Source organism: Sycon ciliatum, chromosome 7, assembly GCF_964019385.1.
Source record: "Sycon ciliatum chromosome 7, ocSycCili1.1, whole genome shotgun sequence".
Lineage (NCBI taxonomy): Eukaryota > Metazoa > Porifera > Calcarea > Leucosolenida > Sycettidae > Sycon > Sycon ciliatum.
Window position 1 is genome coordinate 32,809,712 of NC_088649.1, and position 20,480 is coordinate 32,830,191.

Sequence of the window (20,480 nt, forward strand, 5' to 3'; positions counted from 1 at the left end):
ATAAAAGCCCTGTCTTGTATAAAAGCCTGTTTTGAATAGAAGCCTGATTTTTAAGATTTGCTGTCAGTGCATAAGCCTGGTTTAGTGTTGACATACATAGAGATAGGTGGTTTGAATAGAAGCCTGACTTGAATAGAAGCCTAACACTGACATCGGCTTATACGGCCGTGAGCAACTGCTTTTATACGCGACATTACGGCATGTGCATGTGGCCAGCTGACAGGAGAAATAGTCACCTTGAATGAATGCTCTTAATGCCTGCCTTCCTCTCTTCTCGTGTGGACCGCGTCTCCCTGTCCTGTTAGATTCAACTGCTTGATCGTTCGCAAGTGCTGAAGTGGAGTGTTGCTGGCGGATCTCATTTAGGAACTAACAGGTAGGTCACCCAAGGGCACATGACTGTGTTGAGACCGGTGATAGGCCAGACAGAGCCAAGGGCACATGCCTGTGTTGAGACCGGTGATGGGCCCAGACAGATCCCGACGGCACTTCTTTAGGCAACATATCGAAGAATTGAAAAAGCGGAAATTGCCATTAAAATCGGAGCACAATATCGAAATGTTGGGTAAAATCGATGCCTGATACTTGGATGTCCTTGTTTCTTACCCGTTCAGCAGGAATCACTGCCCAGGACGAGATGATGTCAGCGAAATATCACTGGGATTCACTGTGGATCGACATGATCCCGGAACAACCCAGGGACACGTGTGTGTGAAAACCCTTGTTGAGAAACCGACCCTGCAATTTTTATGAAACGTAGTACGGGAAGTGGATAAAATGCACGCTTTTCAGGAGCAAAACGGACCAAAATATCGGGTTTCTAGTGCCAGGCTCGGCGAAATATCGAAGATTTCGCAGCAACATTTTGTGGGAAAATATCAAGGCGATCAGAGCAGAATATGTCTGGGCCTACAGTCATCGGTCACATGCCCCCTTACATACGTGTGATCATAATACTGTATTAGTAGTCATTGGTCATGTGACCACTTTTGCATGTGTGATCATAATACTGTATTACAGTCGTCCCTCTCTAATCCGGCACTTTATAATCCAGCACCCTCGATAAACCAGCACAATTTTCAGTAGCCAAAATGTCCTCTTCATGCACATTGCAGCAGTAAATCAGATTTGTTAATCCAGCACCCTCCCTAATCCAGCAGATTTTCGTGGCACAAATGGTGCCGGATTATAGAGGGACCACTGTAGTAGTCATTGGTCATGTGACCACTTTTGCATGTGTGATCATATCAGTCAACAGTCCTTTGACCAATAGCACACTTCTGATCCCTGCTCTTACTGGTAGGGCTGCCTTGGGCTGCCTTCTGCAGAAGGGCAATGATGAAGGGATTGAGAACACCATTTACTGGAAGATTCGTGCATGGCCTTGCACCGATCATATGTGACTTGTCATTCATCTAAAGAGCCCTCTCTCTCTCTCTCTCTCTCTCTCTCTCTCTCTCTCTCTCTCTCTCTCTCTCTCTCTCTCTCTCTCTCACACACACACACACTCTCACTCTCACTCTCTACTGTAAAAGCCATTATTCTAGCGGGGCGCATATATAACGATTTAACAAAATTGGCACATGCGAAACTTCCTAAGCTGGTTGTGTTTCTCAACGCAATTGTATAGCCGGTGGTAACGCGGACGTGCAAACTTTCCTTTTTTTAACAAAATTGACTGCTTTACGTGTACCAAAGGTAACGATTCTCACTTATTCTCAACGCTCAATAGGACAGTATATGTCTCGATTTCTGTATAACGATTTCTATTTTAACGACAGATTTCTCCTTGTTAACTCGTTAGAGTTAGCACTTCGTTATATATATATGGCTTTTACAGTACCTACCTATCATTCTGTCTCCCTCTTTCTCTCCTCCTCCTCATCATCTTAGGTCACTGCCGTCCAAGGAGGGTTTGCCACTTATTGCTGAGCAACTGAAGAAGCATCGCATCAATGGCTTGCTAGTTATTGGAGGCTTTGAGGTGAGTTGCGATTCTCCACTGTTTGGAAGAGCTGTGCTTTGAATCTTGTGGCCAGTTTGTTCAGCTTTAGTGTTTTCTTCCGATTGCCGCATATTCTGAGCTTTTGTATATTGCTTTTTCGAACTTGCTTTACTGATTTTTGTTCTTCTCCGTCTCTCTGTCTCTCGCTCTCTCTCGCTCTCTCGCTCTCTCTCTCGCTCTCACTCTCTCTCTCACTCCCTCTCTCTCTCACTCACTCTCTCTCTCTCTCTCTCTCTCTCTCTCTTTCTCTCTGTGTCTTTGTCTGTCTGCCTGCCTGTCTGTCTACTCTATATCATGCACGCGTGGACACACGCACACGCACACGCACACACACACACACATACACATACACACACACACACACACACATGCACACACACACACACGCACACACACATACACACGCACACACACGCACACACACATACCCGCACACACATATGCAGGCGTTCCACAGCCTGTGTATTCTGGAGGATGCTCGCAAGGACTACCCGGCATTCTGCATTCCCATGTTGAATGTCGCCGCTACCATCAGTAATAATGTACCAGGCACCGATCATAGCATGGGATGTGATACTGCTCTCAACATTATTATTGAGGTGAGCTCTCCAACTCTGTTGTAGCACAGTTCAGAAAAGGGGGGCTCGTGTTGTTGTTCGCAATGCGGTGAAAAATGTGCTGTAGTCGAAAGTTGGGTGTACTGTATATATTCGTAGAGCTGTAGGTACGATTATTCAAAAGTCCAGAACTCTTTGTGGGATGAGGATTTTGACTGAGGTTTTTTTGCACTGTGATCCCCTGGATTATTGCGATCTCATGTTACAGATAGCTTGAAGTATTGAAGATTGAAGTTGCCGGTTATTGTGAACCTGTGCCGCAGGCTGCTCTTCGAGGGTTGAGCACTTTCTCAAGACAACGGCAGCTCGACTAGCCAGCTCAAAATAATCAGGGGGGGGGGGGGGGGGGACTGTTACCCCATAACCCCTTAACCAAGAGTCCATAAACAAGAGTATGCAACTGTGATCTCTTTTCTATGAGCCAGATGCGCGGCGTGCTGCCTTCATTACATCATTCAGCTGCAGTCCGTGCACTGCGGAAAATCAAGCACCGCACTTTCCCTCTGGTTTGAATTGAACTTTCGTACGGAACTGGAGTTCATGCGCCAAAATTTTGAGATCGCGTAGGTACTGGAACGGATCAAGCAAAAACGGTTGGGCTTGCACGAGAAATTGTAGGTTTGAGTGCATGCTTTCAGAGCGTGATGGAGGCAAATTACGTAATGAAGGCAGCACGCCGCGCACCGACCCATAACCACAGTTGCATACTCTTGTTTATGCACTCTTGCCTTAACCCATAACCCAGGGGGGGGGGGGGGGGGGGTTCTGTTACCCCATAACCCAGGGGGGGGGGGGGGGACTGTTACCCCATAACCCCTTAACCCATAACCCAGTTTTCTATTTTCCAAAAATTCTCTTGCCATGCAAAAATGCTACGTACGGGGCAAACCCCCGACTTCACCCCAGAAAAATCTGCCTTTATGAACCCTCTAGTAGTGACTGTCGACTGCATTTTCGTTGAATGGCACGGCAAAACACCGAAATCGACAAATTAGTAGGGGACGCCGCTTTTACACAGGGGGCGCTCAATCAGGTAAGAGGGCGCTGCACCCCCCCCCCCCCCCCCCCTGGCTAGAACCCCTGACACGTACATATGTGGTTGGCTGGTGGAGTTTCTGGAGATGTGCAAAAGTCAGTCTCACCGACTCTGACGGGAATGCTGCAAAAAGTTCTTATGTTCAAATTTTAAATTGTTATAGGGGATTCACACGACGCGCAAACTCACGTGTGTGGTACTCTTTTTACTCGTGTGACCATAGCGCGTGCAACATCTTGATAAACTTGATCGAGGGTCCTAGGCCCACGTTTGTGCTTTACGCGCGTGTAAAAACAGCGAGAGTACTTGAGTATGGTACTCAAGGTACATGAGTACACAGACGCATGCGAGATTTGCACGGGTCTGTTGTCCGTGTGAATCCGATGGGCAGCTTGTCCACTTTTATACAAACGTGTTTTCGTTCATTTTCACGTCGTGTGAATACCCTATTACACCCATCGTTCGCGTTATGTACATGTATGTACATTGTAGTTGTTTAGGCCGACACTTCTCTTGCCGTTATGTGCAGACCACCGATCGTCTGAAGCAGTCGGCCGTTGCCAGTCGAAAGCGAGTGTTTGTGATCGAGACGATGGGAGGCCACTGCGGTTTCCTGGCAACGATGGGCGGACTGGCGGGTGGGGCGGACGCTGCCTACATCTTTGAAGAGAAGTTCACCATCTCTGATTTACAGGTAATGAGAGCGTATAATAATAATAATACAAAAATGTATTATCTACGCATGCATCTACGCAAGAGTCACCCCCAGCCAATTAGGACATGTGTCGAAGTATTGAACGTTTTCGTTCCTTTCTTGTCAAAATACTACAGGGAATGATGGAAATAAGCTAAAAGACTACAACTATAAGGCAAAGAAGTTCAGAAATATATCACTCCAATTATGTGTAGAAGTGACACGAAAAAATAGATGTGAAGAATCAAGAAAACAGCATGCAAATCCAATAAGTGACAAAAACGTAGTGACAAGAAAAAGAGAGAAATATCAAGAGATCTATTTCGCACCTTCACGACTAACAGTGCCAAACAACTGCAAAGACAACACATTCTCCTTCTGAACACAAAGCTCAGGGTCTAACTTACGTATGTACAAAGCTTCCAACACGGCAAGATGTAACAAAGATCGGAGGTGACAACGGCCAAGTCGTCGGGTCAGGGAAACGGTACCTCGGCAATCAAGTGCCACCTGTCGGGCAGTGCTAGTTGTCGTGAGTGGTATTCCGATGATGTATTCTCTGTTTTGTCGCGTGGTAGGTCTTTGTTACATCTTGCCGTGTTGGAAGCTTTGTACATACGTAAGTTAGACCCTGAGCTTTGTGTTCAGAAGGAGAATGTGTTGTCTTTGCAGTTGTTTGGCACTGTTCGTCGTGAAGGTGCGAAATAGATCTCTTGATATTTCTCTCTTTTTCTTGTCACTACGTTTTTGTCACTTATTGGATTTGCATGCTGTTTTCTTGATTCTTCACATCTATTTTTTCGTGTCACTTCTACACATAATTGGAGTGATATATTTCTGAACTTCTTTGCCTTATAGTTGTAGTCTTTTAGCTTATTTCCATCATTCCCTGTAGTATTTTGACAAGAAGGGAACGAAAACGTTCAATACTTCGACACATGTCCTAATTGGCTGGGGGTGACTCTTGCGTAGATGCATGCGTAGATAATACATTTTTTGTAATATTTTCTGCCTCCGTCCTACTTTCAAATAATAATAATAATAATAATAATAATATGAACAGGTCGCATATTGCCCGCATAAACAAATCTTACGGGGGTCATGCATCTCTCAATGATCGTTAACCAGAGTTGGTTGTTGGTGGCGAGGTCGAGACATTCCTGATAGGGCACATTCAGAGGACAGCAAGCGCCCCCATGGACGACCCCACAAGAGATGGGTCGCCAACATCAAAGAAGACCTCACGCCTCTGAATGATAGCGAACTAACACTGTAAAAGCCATTGTTCTAACGAGCCGCAAGATAACGATTTCCTGAAATTGACAGGTTTACGTGTACCAAAGGTTACGACTCTCACTCACTCTGAACGCTCACTATAGTGTGTTTGAAAAGTCCAGACCTCTGGTTTCAAAAAACCGTTAGGCCAGCATCTATACCACATCAAATCTGTGATCACTTTGTGCATAAAATTTCGAAATTGGGCGTCTGTTATCCAATCGCTTGGAAATTTACACGAGAAAAATTGTGTGAGCTGCCTGAGCAATATTCCGAAGAAATTTCGCAGAAAGTTCAAACCAAATTTGAATTATTCGAAAAAGTCTCGAGGTCTATACTTTTGAAACGCATGATAGTAACCGTAGAAGTATCAATTCCTCAAGACTGTTTCCTAGTATATGGACAGATCTTTCCTTGTTACCCTTTCATCCCCAGCATATGCCATGAACTTGCCTGGTTTCCCAGTGCTTGTGTGCGGCCACGCACCGGATCCACTCAGGTCGATCAAACATGTCATGACTTCAATCACCAGTCGCTGGTTTTTACGGTCTTGGGCTCCGTCTGTTCATATGTCCCTCATACCTGTCCGTCTGTCCATCTGTCCCTCATACCTATCTGTTTTTTCCTTTCTGTGTTGATGTGTCCCTCGCATCTTTCTGTTTGTTCATTTGTCGTTTCATCTGTTTGTTCTTCTGTCTGCCTGTGCTGTCTGGGTGCCCCCGTGGGATGTGCATTTGCAGAATGACGTCCGGCACTTGGTGAGCAAGTTTCAGCAAGGCATCTGGAGAGGCATTATCCTCAGGTACTTTCCTAATTAGCCCCCCCCCCCCCCCCACCACCACCACACACACGCACCCAGACTGTGCAGTTGCCTGCACCTTCTGTTGCCAATCCTGTTGTGGCAATAGTGCGGCGATTTTCAATAGGCCGACTTTAACAAGGAGCTGTAGCAAGAGCAGTGCTGGTGGTTACCGCTGGTATGTCGACCCCCACTTGTCTCCTTCAAATTCTGACAGTCAAAGTTCGACTTGTAACTGGTAAAGTTCGGTATGTTTGTATGTGCGTGTGTGCGTCCGTGTACTGATACCAAGAGTATTATAAGCCCTCAAGAGTATAACCCCCCCCCCCCCCACACACACATACAAAGATATAACCCCCCCCCCCCCCCCAAGAGTATATAAGCCCCCAAGAGTGTATAACCCCTGATACCCTTTGTATGGGGCTCGCCGACGCCAAGAACTCACATCGCGCGGTGTAGTGTCCCAGTTGTACGTTTCCAGCCCGTTTTTAGCGAGCAGCAGAGTAATAATAAAACCACTCCCTGGCAGAAACTCACTGCGCGCATGCAACTCGCCAGCATAACCGTGGCAGGTGTTCGGATTACGCGCACGCTATCCTTTAATAGGTGTACGCAGTACAAAACGTACCTGATTTATCCAGCTTTTCAATACACTCTTATGATCCATGGACGGAATTTACAACCGGACGAACTCCTTTTCTTTGGAGTTGGACGAAATTTCCTGCCTGTACAGTATTATATGCTAACATCTGTAAACCTGATTGACATTATGTATTTTTCTGTGTTGTCAGAAATGAGAAATGCTCCCCCTACTACACGACTGACTTCATCACAAACCTGTACTCAGCAGAGGGCGGAGAGCTGTTCACCACACGCTCCAATGTGCTCGGACACATGCAGCAGGGAGGACTGCCTTCTCCGTACGATCGGCATCTGGGTGTGAGATTTGCCAAGTGCTCGCTGGACTTCTTTCTGGACCACTGCACGCTAGAACCGCAGCCGCAATGTGAGTTGAACGATTGTTTGAAATCTTTTATTCTCATGGTGGCCTGTGGCCAATAAGAGAAAAAGAATTACAGGCACGGGGATCGGATAAAGGGAGATCAAAGTTTAGCTGCTTGCTGAAATAGTAGTGATGGCAATAAGGAGTTTATCGCATAGGCTGGGCACAATGGAGCTATAGATGTGCTGAGCAATGTGAGCTGGTACATACGGAAGAGATGGCACGAGGTAAGATGTTTGCTGGTGCATCTCTATGGTGAAGGCTATGTGCAAGAAGAATATGGAAGAGGGTACGGCGGCTGCTGAGTGATGGCCATTTTAGCCGGTGCAGCAGCACAGAGTGGGTTCTGTGTTCAAAGAGGGGGAGATGCAAACCGAGGCGAGTGGCAAGCCGTTGGATGCGCTCAAGCCGGTCGTTGAAGGTTGCGGGGAGGGGTGAGAGGACAGTGCAAGCATACTCAAGAATAGGGCGGATGTAAGGTAGATAGATGGAGGAGAGAGCAGAAGTGTTTAACCCTTTAAGAGCCGCCCCATACTTGAATGCGTCGTAAACGACGCATTCAAATGCAAAACTTCAAAAGATCGTAACTCAGTCTAATCTCGCTCAAATCCATCGATCGAAATATCCAGGGCGAAGAGAAAACTCTCACCTGTCGGGAGAAACAATCCGCGAAGCGCTGCGAGCAACGGTTCCCGAGATAAATCACTCGTAAGTTGAGCCGCGATCGCGGCAATTTCAAAAGCGCGCAGTGCAACTTTAGTATTGAGATTTTTGAGACTTTTCGTCACGCTGGTTTACTCGAATTTGCACGGGTTTCACTGTTGATATTGTCAAGGGTACACAGCAAAAAAATTGAAACTCCACGATCGAGTAGAATGAAATATCTGGAGCGGGACGCAATTGGACGCATATGGGGCATTTTTCGTACTGTCGCTGCGATCTAGCGCTGGATAGACGGTGTGCTGGCTATCATGATCGACCTCATTCTCTTCCTCTCGCGAATACCTTTCCAGGAAGCCCTAGATTGTGAGGATTGAGTGAGTAGAACTGAAGCTATGATCCGAGGAACATGAAAAAATGCAGATTTTTGAAAATTTCCTGTGGCTCTTAAAGGGTTAAGGAATGGCATAGTCGCAGGAGAAGGAACATCTTCCTGGACGCTTTTGTGATGACATAGTCAACATGCGAGTTCCAGCATAGATTCTGCTGTGTGAGGAGGTCTCTCTCTCTTTCTCTCTCTCTCTCTCTCCCTCCCCTCTCTCTCTCTCTCTCTCTCTCTCTCTCTCTCTCTCTCTCTCTCTCTCTCTCTCTCTCTCTCTCTCTCTCTCTCTCTCTCTCTCTCTCAGTGTCTCTCTCTCTCTCCCTCCCCTCTCTCTCTCTCTCTCTCTCTCTCTCTCTCTCTCTCTCTCTCTATGTCTCTCTCTCTCTCCCTCCCCTCTCTCTCTCTCTCTTTGTCTCTCTCTCTCTCTCTCTCTCTCTCTCTCTCTCTCTTTCTCTCTCTCTATCTATCTATGTTATCTCCCTCTTTCTTCCTCTCTCTTTGTCTCTCTATCTCTCTATCTATCTCCCTATCTCTTCCTCTCTCTCTCTCTCTATGTCTCTCTCTCTCCCTCCCCTCTCTCTCTCTCTTTGTCTCTCTCTCTCTCTCTCTCTCTCTCTCTCTCTCTCTCTCTCTCTCTCTCTCTCTCTCTCTATCTATCTATCTCTCTGTCTCTCTCTCTGTCTCTGTCTCTCTCTGTCTGTCTGTCTGTCTGTCTGTCTCTCTATCTATCTATCTATCTCTCTCTCTCTCTCTCTCTCTCTCTCTCTCTCTCTCTCTCTCTCTCTCTCTCTCTCTCTCTCTCTCTCTCTCTCGCACTCACTCCCTCTCTCTCTCTCTCTCTATCTATCTATCTCTCTATCTATCTATCTATCTATCTATCTATATCGCTCTCTCTCTATCTCTCTCTATCTCTCTCTCTCTCTCTGTCTCTCTCTCTCTCTGTCTCTTTCTCTCTCACTCTCTCTCTCTCACTCTCTCACTCTCCCTCCCTCTCCCTCCCTCTCTCTCTCTTCCCCTATTCGTCTTCTAACATCATCCCTTGCCTCTGTTCTGTATTATTATTTTTCTCCAGGCTCGTCAGCAACTGCGTGCACGGTGGGCATGCGTGCACGTAAGACTGTGTTCACGCCAGTCAGTGAGCTCAAGCTGCGAACTGATTTCAAGTAAGTGTCTAGTGCCGGCTTGTCATCAACATGATAGCCGACTGACTTATGTCCCTCTCTTATCTGTTAGGAGTGAAACGATCCCTGGAGATTGTTTATCGATTACTGTAAAACATGTAATTTTCGGTGTAACTTTAATTTCGGTGATTTCGAGAAACCAGGCACCTAAACTTAAATTACACCTGAAAGGCACTAGAGTATGCACTGTATGTGGAGGGAACGCTGGTCACCTAATTCTACATTACACCTGAATCCTGGCAGGTCCCTGGCACCGAAATTTTAATGCACCTAAAATTACATGTTTTACAGTACATTTCTTGTTAACGATGGAGTTTTCGGTAATACCAAGAGTACATAACCCCAAGAGTGTGCAACTGCCTGCACAACCTCTATGCTGTGCTGCGACGGCAGAACTTCACATCACGTGACATGGTTCAAAAGGTTATGCTGGCAAACAGTGCAAAGTGACCACAAGAGAGTTGTACCCAAAGCTGGGCTGCGTACAACCCAGTATCTATCATGCACTAGAGTGCACGGGTTCATCACGTGATGTGAAGTTCTGCCGTCGCAGACCCCATAGCTGGAGTTGCACACTCTTGGGGTTATGTACTCTTGGTAATACTGAGTAGCAACTATCTTACGCTCTTCAATTTCACTTTAGTGCTGTAGTGTGACTTTGAGGCCTTTTGCGAGAAAGCGGTAACGTATCCCGTCAGAATAATGAAGCTACAGGAGGCAGACCACTTGTTTAACCAGCTCTCCGTGTAGAGATCACGACTAGGGCTGGCAGTAGCTTGGAATGCATGTTCCACCTGCATGTTGCTGGCTGGACTGCCATGCGAGTACTGTACAGTACATGATGAGCACGGTTTCAACTGTGAACGAGTGTCGACTACGACCGTACACACATAGCTTGTAAGTGATGAGTATTCGGCATGATTTTCTCACCCCTGTCATAAGTGCTTAAGAGGCCGTCCATAACTGTCAATGTCTTACGCAAAGCGGAAAGTTTCGTTTGTGGGTGGGTCGAGGTGAGTTTTCGTTAGGAAAAATATTGATATCTGAAACATCAATCCATTCTAGCTGTCAAGTCAATATATTTTTCGTTCAGGGGTGAGGGGGGGGGGGGGGGGGAGGAGGGTCATAAGTAACTTTTTCGTTTCGTGAAAATTATCGATAATCCTGGATGGCCCCTGACAGGACACACAGAAGGCACTCATCTGCAGCAGTAAATTATTGTTGTGATTGCATGATTGATGAAGCAGTTCCTCCTCCAGCACATTCACTCTCTCTCTCTCTCTCTCTCTCTCTCTCTCTCTCTCTCTCTCTCTCTCTCGTAATATTTTTTAGTACTAGTATCTAGGAAAGGGGACTAAAGAGCTACACGTTTTCTTCTTATAAATAAATCCTTGGCTATTAACCCTTTGAGACCCCACTGAAAGTACGACAATTTACGCACCTTCAAATAACATGCACTTTCGCTCGTATCTCTATGAAACATTCACCGATTTTTACAAACTAACCACCGTTGGAAAGGTATTTCCAAGACGAAGAGAATAGTACCACGCTCAAGCCAACTACCTGCACAGCCTCTGCTCTGCGTGGCCTATAATGCCGCCCAAAACAGCAGCCGTGCGCGAACAGCTTCAGAAAAGTTCAAACAGCCGCCATTCCATTCTCCTTCATCGCATCGACTTCAAATAAACTACAGCGGAAAGCTCGTTTCAAGCGCAAAATATTGGTGTGCAGCATGCTTGAGTATGACATACCATTCCGGGGAAATCTCCTGCCAAGTGCAGCGTGAAAATTTGAATTTTTCGATCTGAGTGCATTTTTCAGTTTGTCTCCGACTTCGAGTCTCACCACGGCGGCATCGCAACTCCTAGAGACTTCGGATAACTTCGACGTTATAGCCAAGGGTCTTCTCGAAACGTAGATACTTTGTTTATGAAAATCGGTGAAGGAACACCAGAGATATACTTATTTTAGTGTCACTGTATACCAAACGATCGAATTCGATCGTTGGGGTCTCAAAGGGTTAATCCTTGGCTATTAACCCCTGGCTCTCCACCCGAGTATAACTATTTGTTCTGTTTGTTTCTTTAACCCGGTTTTAACCCGGTTTGCGTGATCTCTGCAGGAACCGCTTACCGCTGGACCAGTGGTGGCTGGAATTACGGCCGTTGCTCCGTATTCTCGCCAAGCATCGAGACTACCACTTCAAGCCTGGCGATCTTGCAGCCGACGAGATTGAGCAGAGCACCACGCCATGAGGCCGATGGCGCTGCTGCTGCAGCAGCAGCCAGCGCATCATCACCACCACCACCACTACCGCCTAACTAGATAGCGTGCTTATCCCCACTTCATTACAAGCAATCTTATTTTATTAGCCTGCTGGGACTGGGTCAGCCTAGTTCTTGGGAGACTTGTCAGTTGCTGGACAAGTTCACCTGCCAAGTGCTCCCCTCAACCTACTCTCTTGGAAATATGGACACTGACGGTCGCTCCTTCACATCACACAGATGATGACCGTATGTTCTCCTTGATGTGTGTGTCATGCTGCACTGGAGCTGGGTGATCTCTGCCTCGTGCCTTTCAATTTGTGTGTGTGTGTGTGTGTGTGTGTGTGTGTGTGTGCGTGTGTATGTGTATGTGCGCATGTGTGTGTGCGTGTGTATGTGGGTGTGTGTGGGTGTGCGCGTGTGTGTGTGTGTGTGTGTGTGCGTGTGTATGTGTATGTGCGCATGTGTGTGTGCGTGTGTATGTGGGTGTGTGTGGGTGTGCGCGTGGGTGTGCGTGTGTGTCTGTGTGTCTGTATCTGTGCATGTGTGTGTACATGTGTGTGTGTGTGTGTGTGTGTGTGTGTACGTGTGTGTGTGTGTTTTTGCTGTCCGTGTTCGACCACGCTTCGCCCGGCTGGTAACTTTCTCTTGTCCTTTGACTGAGAGGATGGGACGTGTGGACACAGGCAATCGTGCCACCGCACAAATGTCTGTCACGTGCAGTTCATCGGTTGTCTTAGCTTGTCACTTTGCAAATTTAGGTCCGAACGGAATATGTTATATACTTCCTATTACATTTTATCACTGAACAATTGCTTCTGCTGCACTCAACTATTTTTACTTTCCGCCCGCACAGAATATCTGCTGTTGCTATTATATTCACGCCCTATCCTCGGCTTGCTTTACATTAGCAGGTTGCACGCCGCACACTCTGTCCTGCCCGCCTCCAGGAGGTGTTGGTTTTGTTGCGAAGCCCGTTGGGCCTCTCCGTAGTGCATTTACTCAATGGTACCTTCCAAGTTCTGTGCGCTTGTTACATGCCAGAGTGTTGTGATGACACCTGAAATCTACCCTCAACTAAAATTCAGGAGTTGCTGGTCACTCGTGAATAGGGCGGAGACGATTATACCAATTACTCGGCAAGCGATCGATAATTCCTTGTCGATCAAGTAATCGTTACGTTATAGATTACTCGTTAAGGATTTTGAGTCCAAAAGGTACTGAGAACCCTCGTTTTTTGTGAAGTTTGAATCAGTTACCACTGTGACTATGCAGTTGCCATGCAGGGGCATGGTGCATATTCTCAGGTTAAATTGACTCTATAACTGCCATGTTTAGGAGCTACCTGGTCACGAATGCAGATTTTGATAATAGGGAGGTTCCGGAGTACGATTTTTCGTGCCAAAATCCGTGGAGGCTCCACGGATTTTTTATACGTCGTTTTCGAGCAGTGAAAAGTTCCGGGGTACGGAACTTATGTGTTTGCCGTCATTGCCTAGGTTACGATCGCAAACACTTCACATTCCCGCGCTATGCCTTTTTATTTTGAAAATTTGTACCGAAATCAAAACTTCCCGCGAAAAATCGAAGTTTCTCGTACCAAATTTGTACGCGAAAAATCTTTCTGCACCCGATGACGCAAAATCTCCATACGAAGCATGGTGCGTATGAAAGCCAGTCCACACGGATTCTCGTGCCGAAAAATCGTATGGAGCACGCCTGGAAAAAATCCGTAGCGCCCATACGGATTTTGGCACGGAAAATCGTACCCCGGAACCTCTCTATTATGAAGGCCTAGCCTTGGGAAAAGGAGTAAATCGGAAAACCCACGATCGTTTCAGCCGTACTCGTGAATCTACATACGAAAGTACACACCAATCCGATGCAACCATCGCAGAATGCAACCATCGCAGAATCGTGTTGTGTGAGCAACTACTGTGTAAAAAGCAGAAATTGTCAGTGGTGTAACATTTTCGGTATTCTCCAAAATCGGCGGTTCGGTGGAGGGAAAGTTTCGTTAAACCCGATCTCCAGGTACTAGTAAGGCCGTCATCACACTACGTTCTCCGACTCCCATTTACGCCTACGTCTATGGTGAAAAACCAAAACGGGTGGTCGTGTCATCAGACAGGCAAAGTTTTTGGAGAAATTTGAACGCACTTACATCGAAGTACAGGGTCGCTCGGAAAAAGGCTGGGGGAGATACGCACGTTCATACAAAAAGTCGTATCCCCCCTCTCTCTCTAGATCTACCACCACGTCTACGTCTCCCGTTTCCTCTGCTCCCGTTTTCACCCCGTATACGGATCATCATGACAACCGACCAAAAACTCCTAACGTGGACGTAGACGCAGCGCTTTGTTCCGTGGTGTGATGTAGCCCTTGGCGGATTCTGCTCGAAAAGCAGGGTTGGCAGAACCATACAAACCTTATGGCGGGCAATTCCTCGAATTCTGCTCCCTTTCTTTATCCAAATACCAAACATGCATGAAACTTACCAGAAAAAGTACCGAATTCTGCCAATTTTTATGCCGGCATTATCCGCCAAGGCCTAGTACTAGTGCATTAAGGTCGTGTGACTCGTGTTCTTTGACCTCCTCTCAAACAAACATTACCCAATGAGAAAGATCGTTACCAGGAAAATCCCCAAATCGGCCGGCCGAAGTATTCGCCGAAAACGAGACTTATCGAAAAACGGGGAACAGAAATTCGAGTGGCGATTGAGGCATACACACACACACACACACACACACATACACACACACACACACGCGCGCGCGCGCGTTGCGCACGGGCACATACAAAAGTATGCAGAAAGAGAATAAACATTGTAGTATTCACTGGTTAATGGTTGGGGAATGGAAAGGAAAATAAATTGTAGTATAGTGTGAACCAGGGAGTCGTATTATTCCCTGGTCACGTGGTGTGAACCAGGCATTAGTTACTTGTACGACTCCCTGGTCCACTGCACACGATCTGCAGAAATTTTCGTCTACGAGTCCATGTGGCCCATGGCCATGTCGGCCTACATGTTCTAGTGACAGTGTGAACCAGGCACAAGTCCGCGCACATGTCAGGGACATGATATTTTTCTGGCAGTTGTCAGAGACGGACTTGCCGCACAAAGCAACATTCCCAGCGACCGGAGTACAAGAACACGTACAAGAATACAATTCATCTAGTAGTAGTAGCTGTGGTTGGCTTTCACCCTTGTCTCAGTTTTATTGGCCGTCATCATGATGTGCCATGAGATAATGATATAAATACAAAAATACAAAAAGTTCTTTTCTTGCTGGAACTTGCTGCTCGTGAGCACAACTGGAATCTCGTCGGAAGCCATTCCTTTGTCCAAAAATGGCACCCCCATTGATGTCTATTCTTCTCATACTGCTTTACGTTGGAATAGCGGCAAGGTCAGAGGCGGCTGTGTTGCAGGAACGCTCCGACAGAAACGACCAGGCCTCTCGGCAAGAGCACGGAACCTCAGATCAGCATGAAGTAATGGCAGGTGAGAACGTCGTTGAGCAGGGGACGGCACAACGAGCAGCAGGAGCGGCGGCAGCAGCTGCAGCAGCACCACGGGTCGGAGCTATTCGCTGGGACGACTGGGCTGGACCTGGACTTGACGTAACACAGGCAAGGCACACTGATCGCATGGATTGCGTTGGCTAAAGACGATCTGATTGCATGCGTACTTGTAGGCTCGTAACTGGTAAATGACTTAGGCAAAGGTAGATCCGCCCATCGTCAATTTCTGACCGTAGCGGCAAGAAGTATTTAGATACATCCTGTTACACAGAGCTTGACATATTAAAGGGGAAGTTAAAGGGGAAGTTAAAGGGGAAGTATACCCTAAAATCAAATTTTCACCAGTTGTAGTCTTCTGGGTGCTGAGTCGAATGGTCTTGGTCCGAGGAAGCTGCGACGCTCCCTTCCTACTTGAATCCCAATCGAACTCGCGCACTTCCACCGAAACTGGGTGACTGCGCCCTACTAGATGGGGATTTGTATGCAAAATGTCACTAAAAGCGCCATTTCGTTCTTATAAAAGCACGGATGACCGCGATTAGCCCATATGTTGTAGTATTTTGGACGCTGAGTCGACTGGTTTTGGTCCGAAAGGGCTGCGATGCAGCGTTCCTCCTTTATTCCCAATCGAACATGGTTGAACAAGCGGTCACGTGCTCCTGGGTGCCCAAATCACCTGGTCACCGCGCCAGCAGGCGACAACTTTCACACCAAGGTTCAACTCGAGTTCAACTCGAGTGACAGGACTGCACCCAAAAAAGGTCAAACAGACTAGTAAGTTGTACCCTGCAGGCACGGTGACCAGGTGACTGGTGTACGCAGGAGCACGTGACCGCTTGTTCAACCATGTTCGATTGGGAATAAAGGAGGAACGCTGCATCGCAGCCTTTTCGGACCAAAACCAGTCGACTCAGCGTCCAAAAGACTACAACATATGGGCCAATCGCGGTCATCCGTGCTTTTATAAGAACGAAATGGCGCTTTTACTGACATTTTGCATACAAATCCCCATCTAGTAGGGCGCAGTCACCCAGTTTCGGTGGAAGTGCGCGAGTTCGATTGGGATTCAAGTAGGAAGGGAGCGTCTCAGCTTCCTCGGACCAAGACCATTCGACTCAGCACCCCGAAGACTACAACTGGTGAAAATTTGATTTTAGGGTATACTTCCCCTTTAAGGCAAAAATTAAAATTTCACCAGTTGTAGTCTTCGGGGTGCTGAGTCGAATGGTCTTGGTCCGAGAAAGCTGAGACGCTCCCTTCCTACTTGAATCCCAATCGAACTCGCCCACTTCCACCGAAACTGGGTGACTGCGCCCTACTAGATGGCGATTTGTATGCAAAATGTCACTAAAAGCGCCATTTCGTTCTTATAAAAGCACGGATCACCGCGATTGGCCCATATATTGTAGTCTTTTGGACGCTGAGTCGACTGGTTTTGGTCCGAAAAGGCTGTGATGCAGCGTTCCTCCTTTATTCCCAATCGAACATGGTTGAACAAGCGGTCACGTGCTCCTGGGTGCCCAAATCACCTGGTCACCACGCCAGCAGGCGACAACTTTCACACCAAGGTTCAACTCGAGTGACAGGACTGCACCCAAAAAAGGTCAAACAGGCTAGTAAGTTGTACCCTGCAGGCACGGTGACCAGGTGACAGGCGTACGCAGGAGCACGTGACCGCTTGTTCAACCATGTTCGATTGGGAATAAAGGAGGAACGCTGCATCGCAGCGTTTTCGGACCAAAACCAGTCGACTCAGCGTCCAAAAGACTACAACATATGGGCCAATCGCGGTCATCCGTGCTTTTATAAGAACGAAATGGCGCTTTTACTGACATTTTGAATACAAATCCCCATCTAGTAGGGCGCAGTCACCCAGTTTCGGTGGAAGTGCGCGAGTTCGATTGGGATTCAAGTAGGAAGGAATCGTCTCAGCTTCCTCGGACCACGACCATTCGACTCAGCACCCCGGAGACTACAACTAGTGAAATTTTAATTTTTGCCTTAACTTCCCCTTTAAGGGCGGCACTCATCTCCTCTCCCTCGTTACCTTTGGCTCCCCAACCAAATCCAGGTACCCCAATCTCAGATGGGCCTCCTGGCCCTGGAAGGTGGAAATACATGTAATCTTCAATGACGCTGGGAATCGAACCCGCAATCTCATCCCGATACAGGACTGCCTGGTACCAACAAAGACAGATTTGGACAACAAAAAACAAAAATAACATACTGTAGGCATTAGATGGAAGATGAGCACAAAAAGACAAGGACTCAATACAACCTGTCAGTTAGTAGAGAGGTTGCGCACAACGAAAATTCTTAGCGCCGTTGCGAATATTTTTAACGAAAAGAAGCTAACGAATATTCGTAAATCGTGAGGCTGTGCACGTGTGAATTTTTTCGCAGTAGGTCGACACTGCGCACGCGTGCCGGTACGGAGAGTCAGGACAAGGAGTTGTAAAATATCTGAATATTAGTGCTCCACGTTATGAAAAATATTTTCGTAGATCTGCTCTGTTTCGGTCGCGCTTGGACGGATCTTCGCTGCAACTTTCGTTACTCGAACCCGGACGGTCGAAATCTTACGAATCTCTGTTGTGCGCAACCTCTCTACTAACCTCAACTCCACGATCCTAATGCCTGGTTCACACTAGCACTAGGCCGATTTTCCGGCCCATGTTCCCACACCGACTCCAACAAGAAATCAACGGACTGTGTTGGATGAGTCGGACTAGCTGTTCACACACACACAACGGTGGGCAATTCCGCTTGTACTATAGTTGAGTTGCAGGCTTGTCTGTTACACACGTACACGCGGCACACGGCCGCACTAGACCGTAATGGACGCTAGACAGCGGAAATGAGATAGTTTTTAAACGAGCTGCAAGGCCAAAGGCGTGAAAAGGCTGGCGTCTAGAAGCGTTCCAGTGCAGCCAGTTCACAGTCTGCACCGACGCTCTCCGCTGTCATGGCGAAAAGCCCAAAGTGATTGGTCCGATGCCCGCTCCATCACGTGCCCGCACTAAAAATCGGCTGGCTTTTCGCCAAAATATCGACCAGTCGATACTTGGCCGAAAACTAGTGCGACAAGAAAATCGCCGCAGATCTGTCGGAAACCTGTACGACAACACCGTTCACACCAGGCAATCCCCCAGCCCCCACTCCCCTATCATGAGGATTTTTGTACGAGTCCGTGTCGGCCGGAAAATTGGCCTAGTGTGAACCAGGCATAACACACCCAGAGAATTGAAGAATCGTCGATGAGCAAGAAGGAAATAGTTTATGTGACTGACAAGGACGCCACTATGATCAGTGATTGGTGAGTATCCATCACGAACGTTGAGATGACCATGCCAGGTGGAAATCAACAAGTGAGGAAGGAGTGACACATGCCTTCGTCCTACAAGGATCTCCTCAGGAAACCGCAAACTTTAGGCAATTTATTGGTCGTCCATAAATATTGAACATTTTTTCAGGAAACGAAAGGAGGGGGGGGGGGGAAGGGGGTTGACCACTGTCGTTTCAGAAAACATTTAGGCTGCATTCGATTGTAGAAACTGGATCCCGATCCCCGCCGACCAGATCACTTTGATCGGACGGATACAATCGAATGTGCACAACCGATAATCCGTTTCAAGGCCTTAGCAACCGCGTTGCTACAGCTCATCCCGTAGTATCTGTATGCGTTGTGGTGAACTCTTGACCTAGTGTACGCATATTGGGAGTTTTGAGTAGATATGAGTCGTACCATGGAAATGAATCCGTCGAATTCGTCGAATCCGTCTCTGCGAGGTGGGTTGGCTGGATCCGAATCCGTGCTCTCGGGATCCGGATTCGTACAATCGAACATGTACAAATTTGGCGAATCCGGGTCCGGGGCTCACGGATTCGTACAATCGAACATGCCCTTATACAACCTACATGCCCGCAGGAGCAGTGACACACTTCTGACTTTTGTTGTGTAATTTGCACGTATGTATCAACTTTTTTTACGTTCTGAGGCGGATGGAGGGAGGGGTTGGGTCTAAACTAAAACAATTCGTTTGATGGAAAAAAGTTCGATATTCACGGATGCCCCCCCCCCCCCCTTTACAGAATGTTTCGTGTTCTCAAATGTTCTGGACAGGATGCACCGTTAAAATGCCTGTCACAGCCACAATATCATTACAGACTACCGTTCTTTGCTAAAGTCATCAACAACACATCAGTGACGTGGTCTGAGACAACGCAGGCAGTAATGGATCAAGAAATCAACTATGCAGCTAATGGTGAGTTTAGACATCTCTAGCTGCGCACAGAAATGCGGGGCGTATGGGTTGTGTGCGGGGGGGGGGGGGGGGGGGGGGGGGTGGTCGCCCACTCACACATGTGTATGCATGTATCTAGAGTGTGTGTGTGTGTGTATGTTTGTGCATATGCATGAGAGTATGTGTGTGTGTTTGGTGGGTGTCTGTAGGCAGGCATTTCCCAAATCGGCCGGCAGAAGAATTTGCAGAAAACAGTGATTTCGAAGAAATCACCGATCTTTTTGTCGAATATGCAATTTTCGCACTGAATTCGCCGAAAATCAAGCCGAAAATCAATGTTTTGGTGGCTCTACAGCATGCAAATACTCCTTCACGTCCGCCCACACCCAAACGAAAACTTGCCGTTTTGAAAATGTTATTTATTGGCAACCTTGGATGGCCAGGTGCAGGCAGGCATAGTGAGATGGTCTAAGACCATGATTGAGAAACAGAGGGTACTCGGTTCAAGTCCTGCTTGGAAGCGGAAGGATTTTAAGGTAAAGGAGCTGCATCTGCGCCTTGATCCTTGAAGGGTGGTGGCGTTCCTACGGATGCGGAAAACCCGGCTTCCGGCCGAGTCTAACGTGGACCGTGAAATTTAATTTTTGGATGGCCCCTTAGCCGATCAAAACGCCGTGTTCCAGACGGCAGCCGTGAGTCAGTGAAGTGTCAGTCGGTTGGCAGGAAGCGCAAGCTCCAATGTTTGGAGCAGACACCGTCGTTATTCTCACTGATGCATCTGAGTTCGAACAA

General features: G+C 47.4%; 2 protein-coding genes across 2 annotated transcripts in view; both read left to right on the forward strand.

Moving 5' to 3' along the window:
• The window catches only part of LOC135821351 (ATP-dependent 6-phosphofructokinase, muscle type-like), a 38,481-nt gene extending 25,529 nt beyond the window's left edge, over positions 1-12,952 (forward strand). Inside the window, exons 17-24 of the mRNA XM_065334419.1 lie at positions 306-376; positions 1,894-1,984; positions 2,452-2,604; positions 4,188-4,352; positions 6,368-6,429; positions 7,218-7,432; positions 9,544-9,634; positions 11,775-12,952. Coding sequence (XP_065190491.1) covers positions 306-376; positions 1,894-1,984; positions 2,452-2,604; positions 4,188-4,352; positions 6,368-6,429; positions 7,218-7,432; positions 9,544-9,634; positions 11,775-11,907 — 981 coding nt within the window. The 3' untranslated portion in view covers positions 11,908-12,952. The remainder of the gene's footprint in view (positions 1-305; positions 377-1,893; positions 1,985-2,451; positions 2,605-4,187; positions 4,353-6,367; positions 6,430-7,217; positions 7,433-9,543; positions 9,635-11,774) is intronic.
• A 2,237-nt stretch (positions 12,953-15,189) lies between these two features.
• The window catches only part of LOC135821349 (uncharacterized), a 15,111-nt gene continuing 9,820 nt past the window's right edge, over positions 15,190-20,480 (forward strand). The window contains exons 1-2 of the mRNA XM_065334418.1: positions 15,190-15,552; positions 19,568-19,709. Of these exons, the coding sequence (XP_065190490.1) occupies positions 15,271-15,552; positions 19,568-19,709 (424 nt within the window). The 5' untranslated portion in view covers positions 15,190-15,270. The remainder of the gene's footprint in view (positions 15,553-19,567; positions 19,710-20,480) is intronic.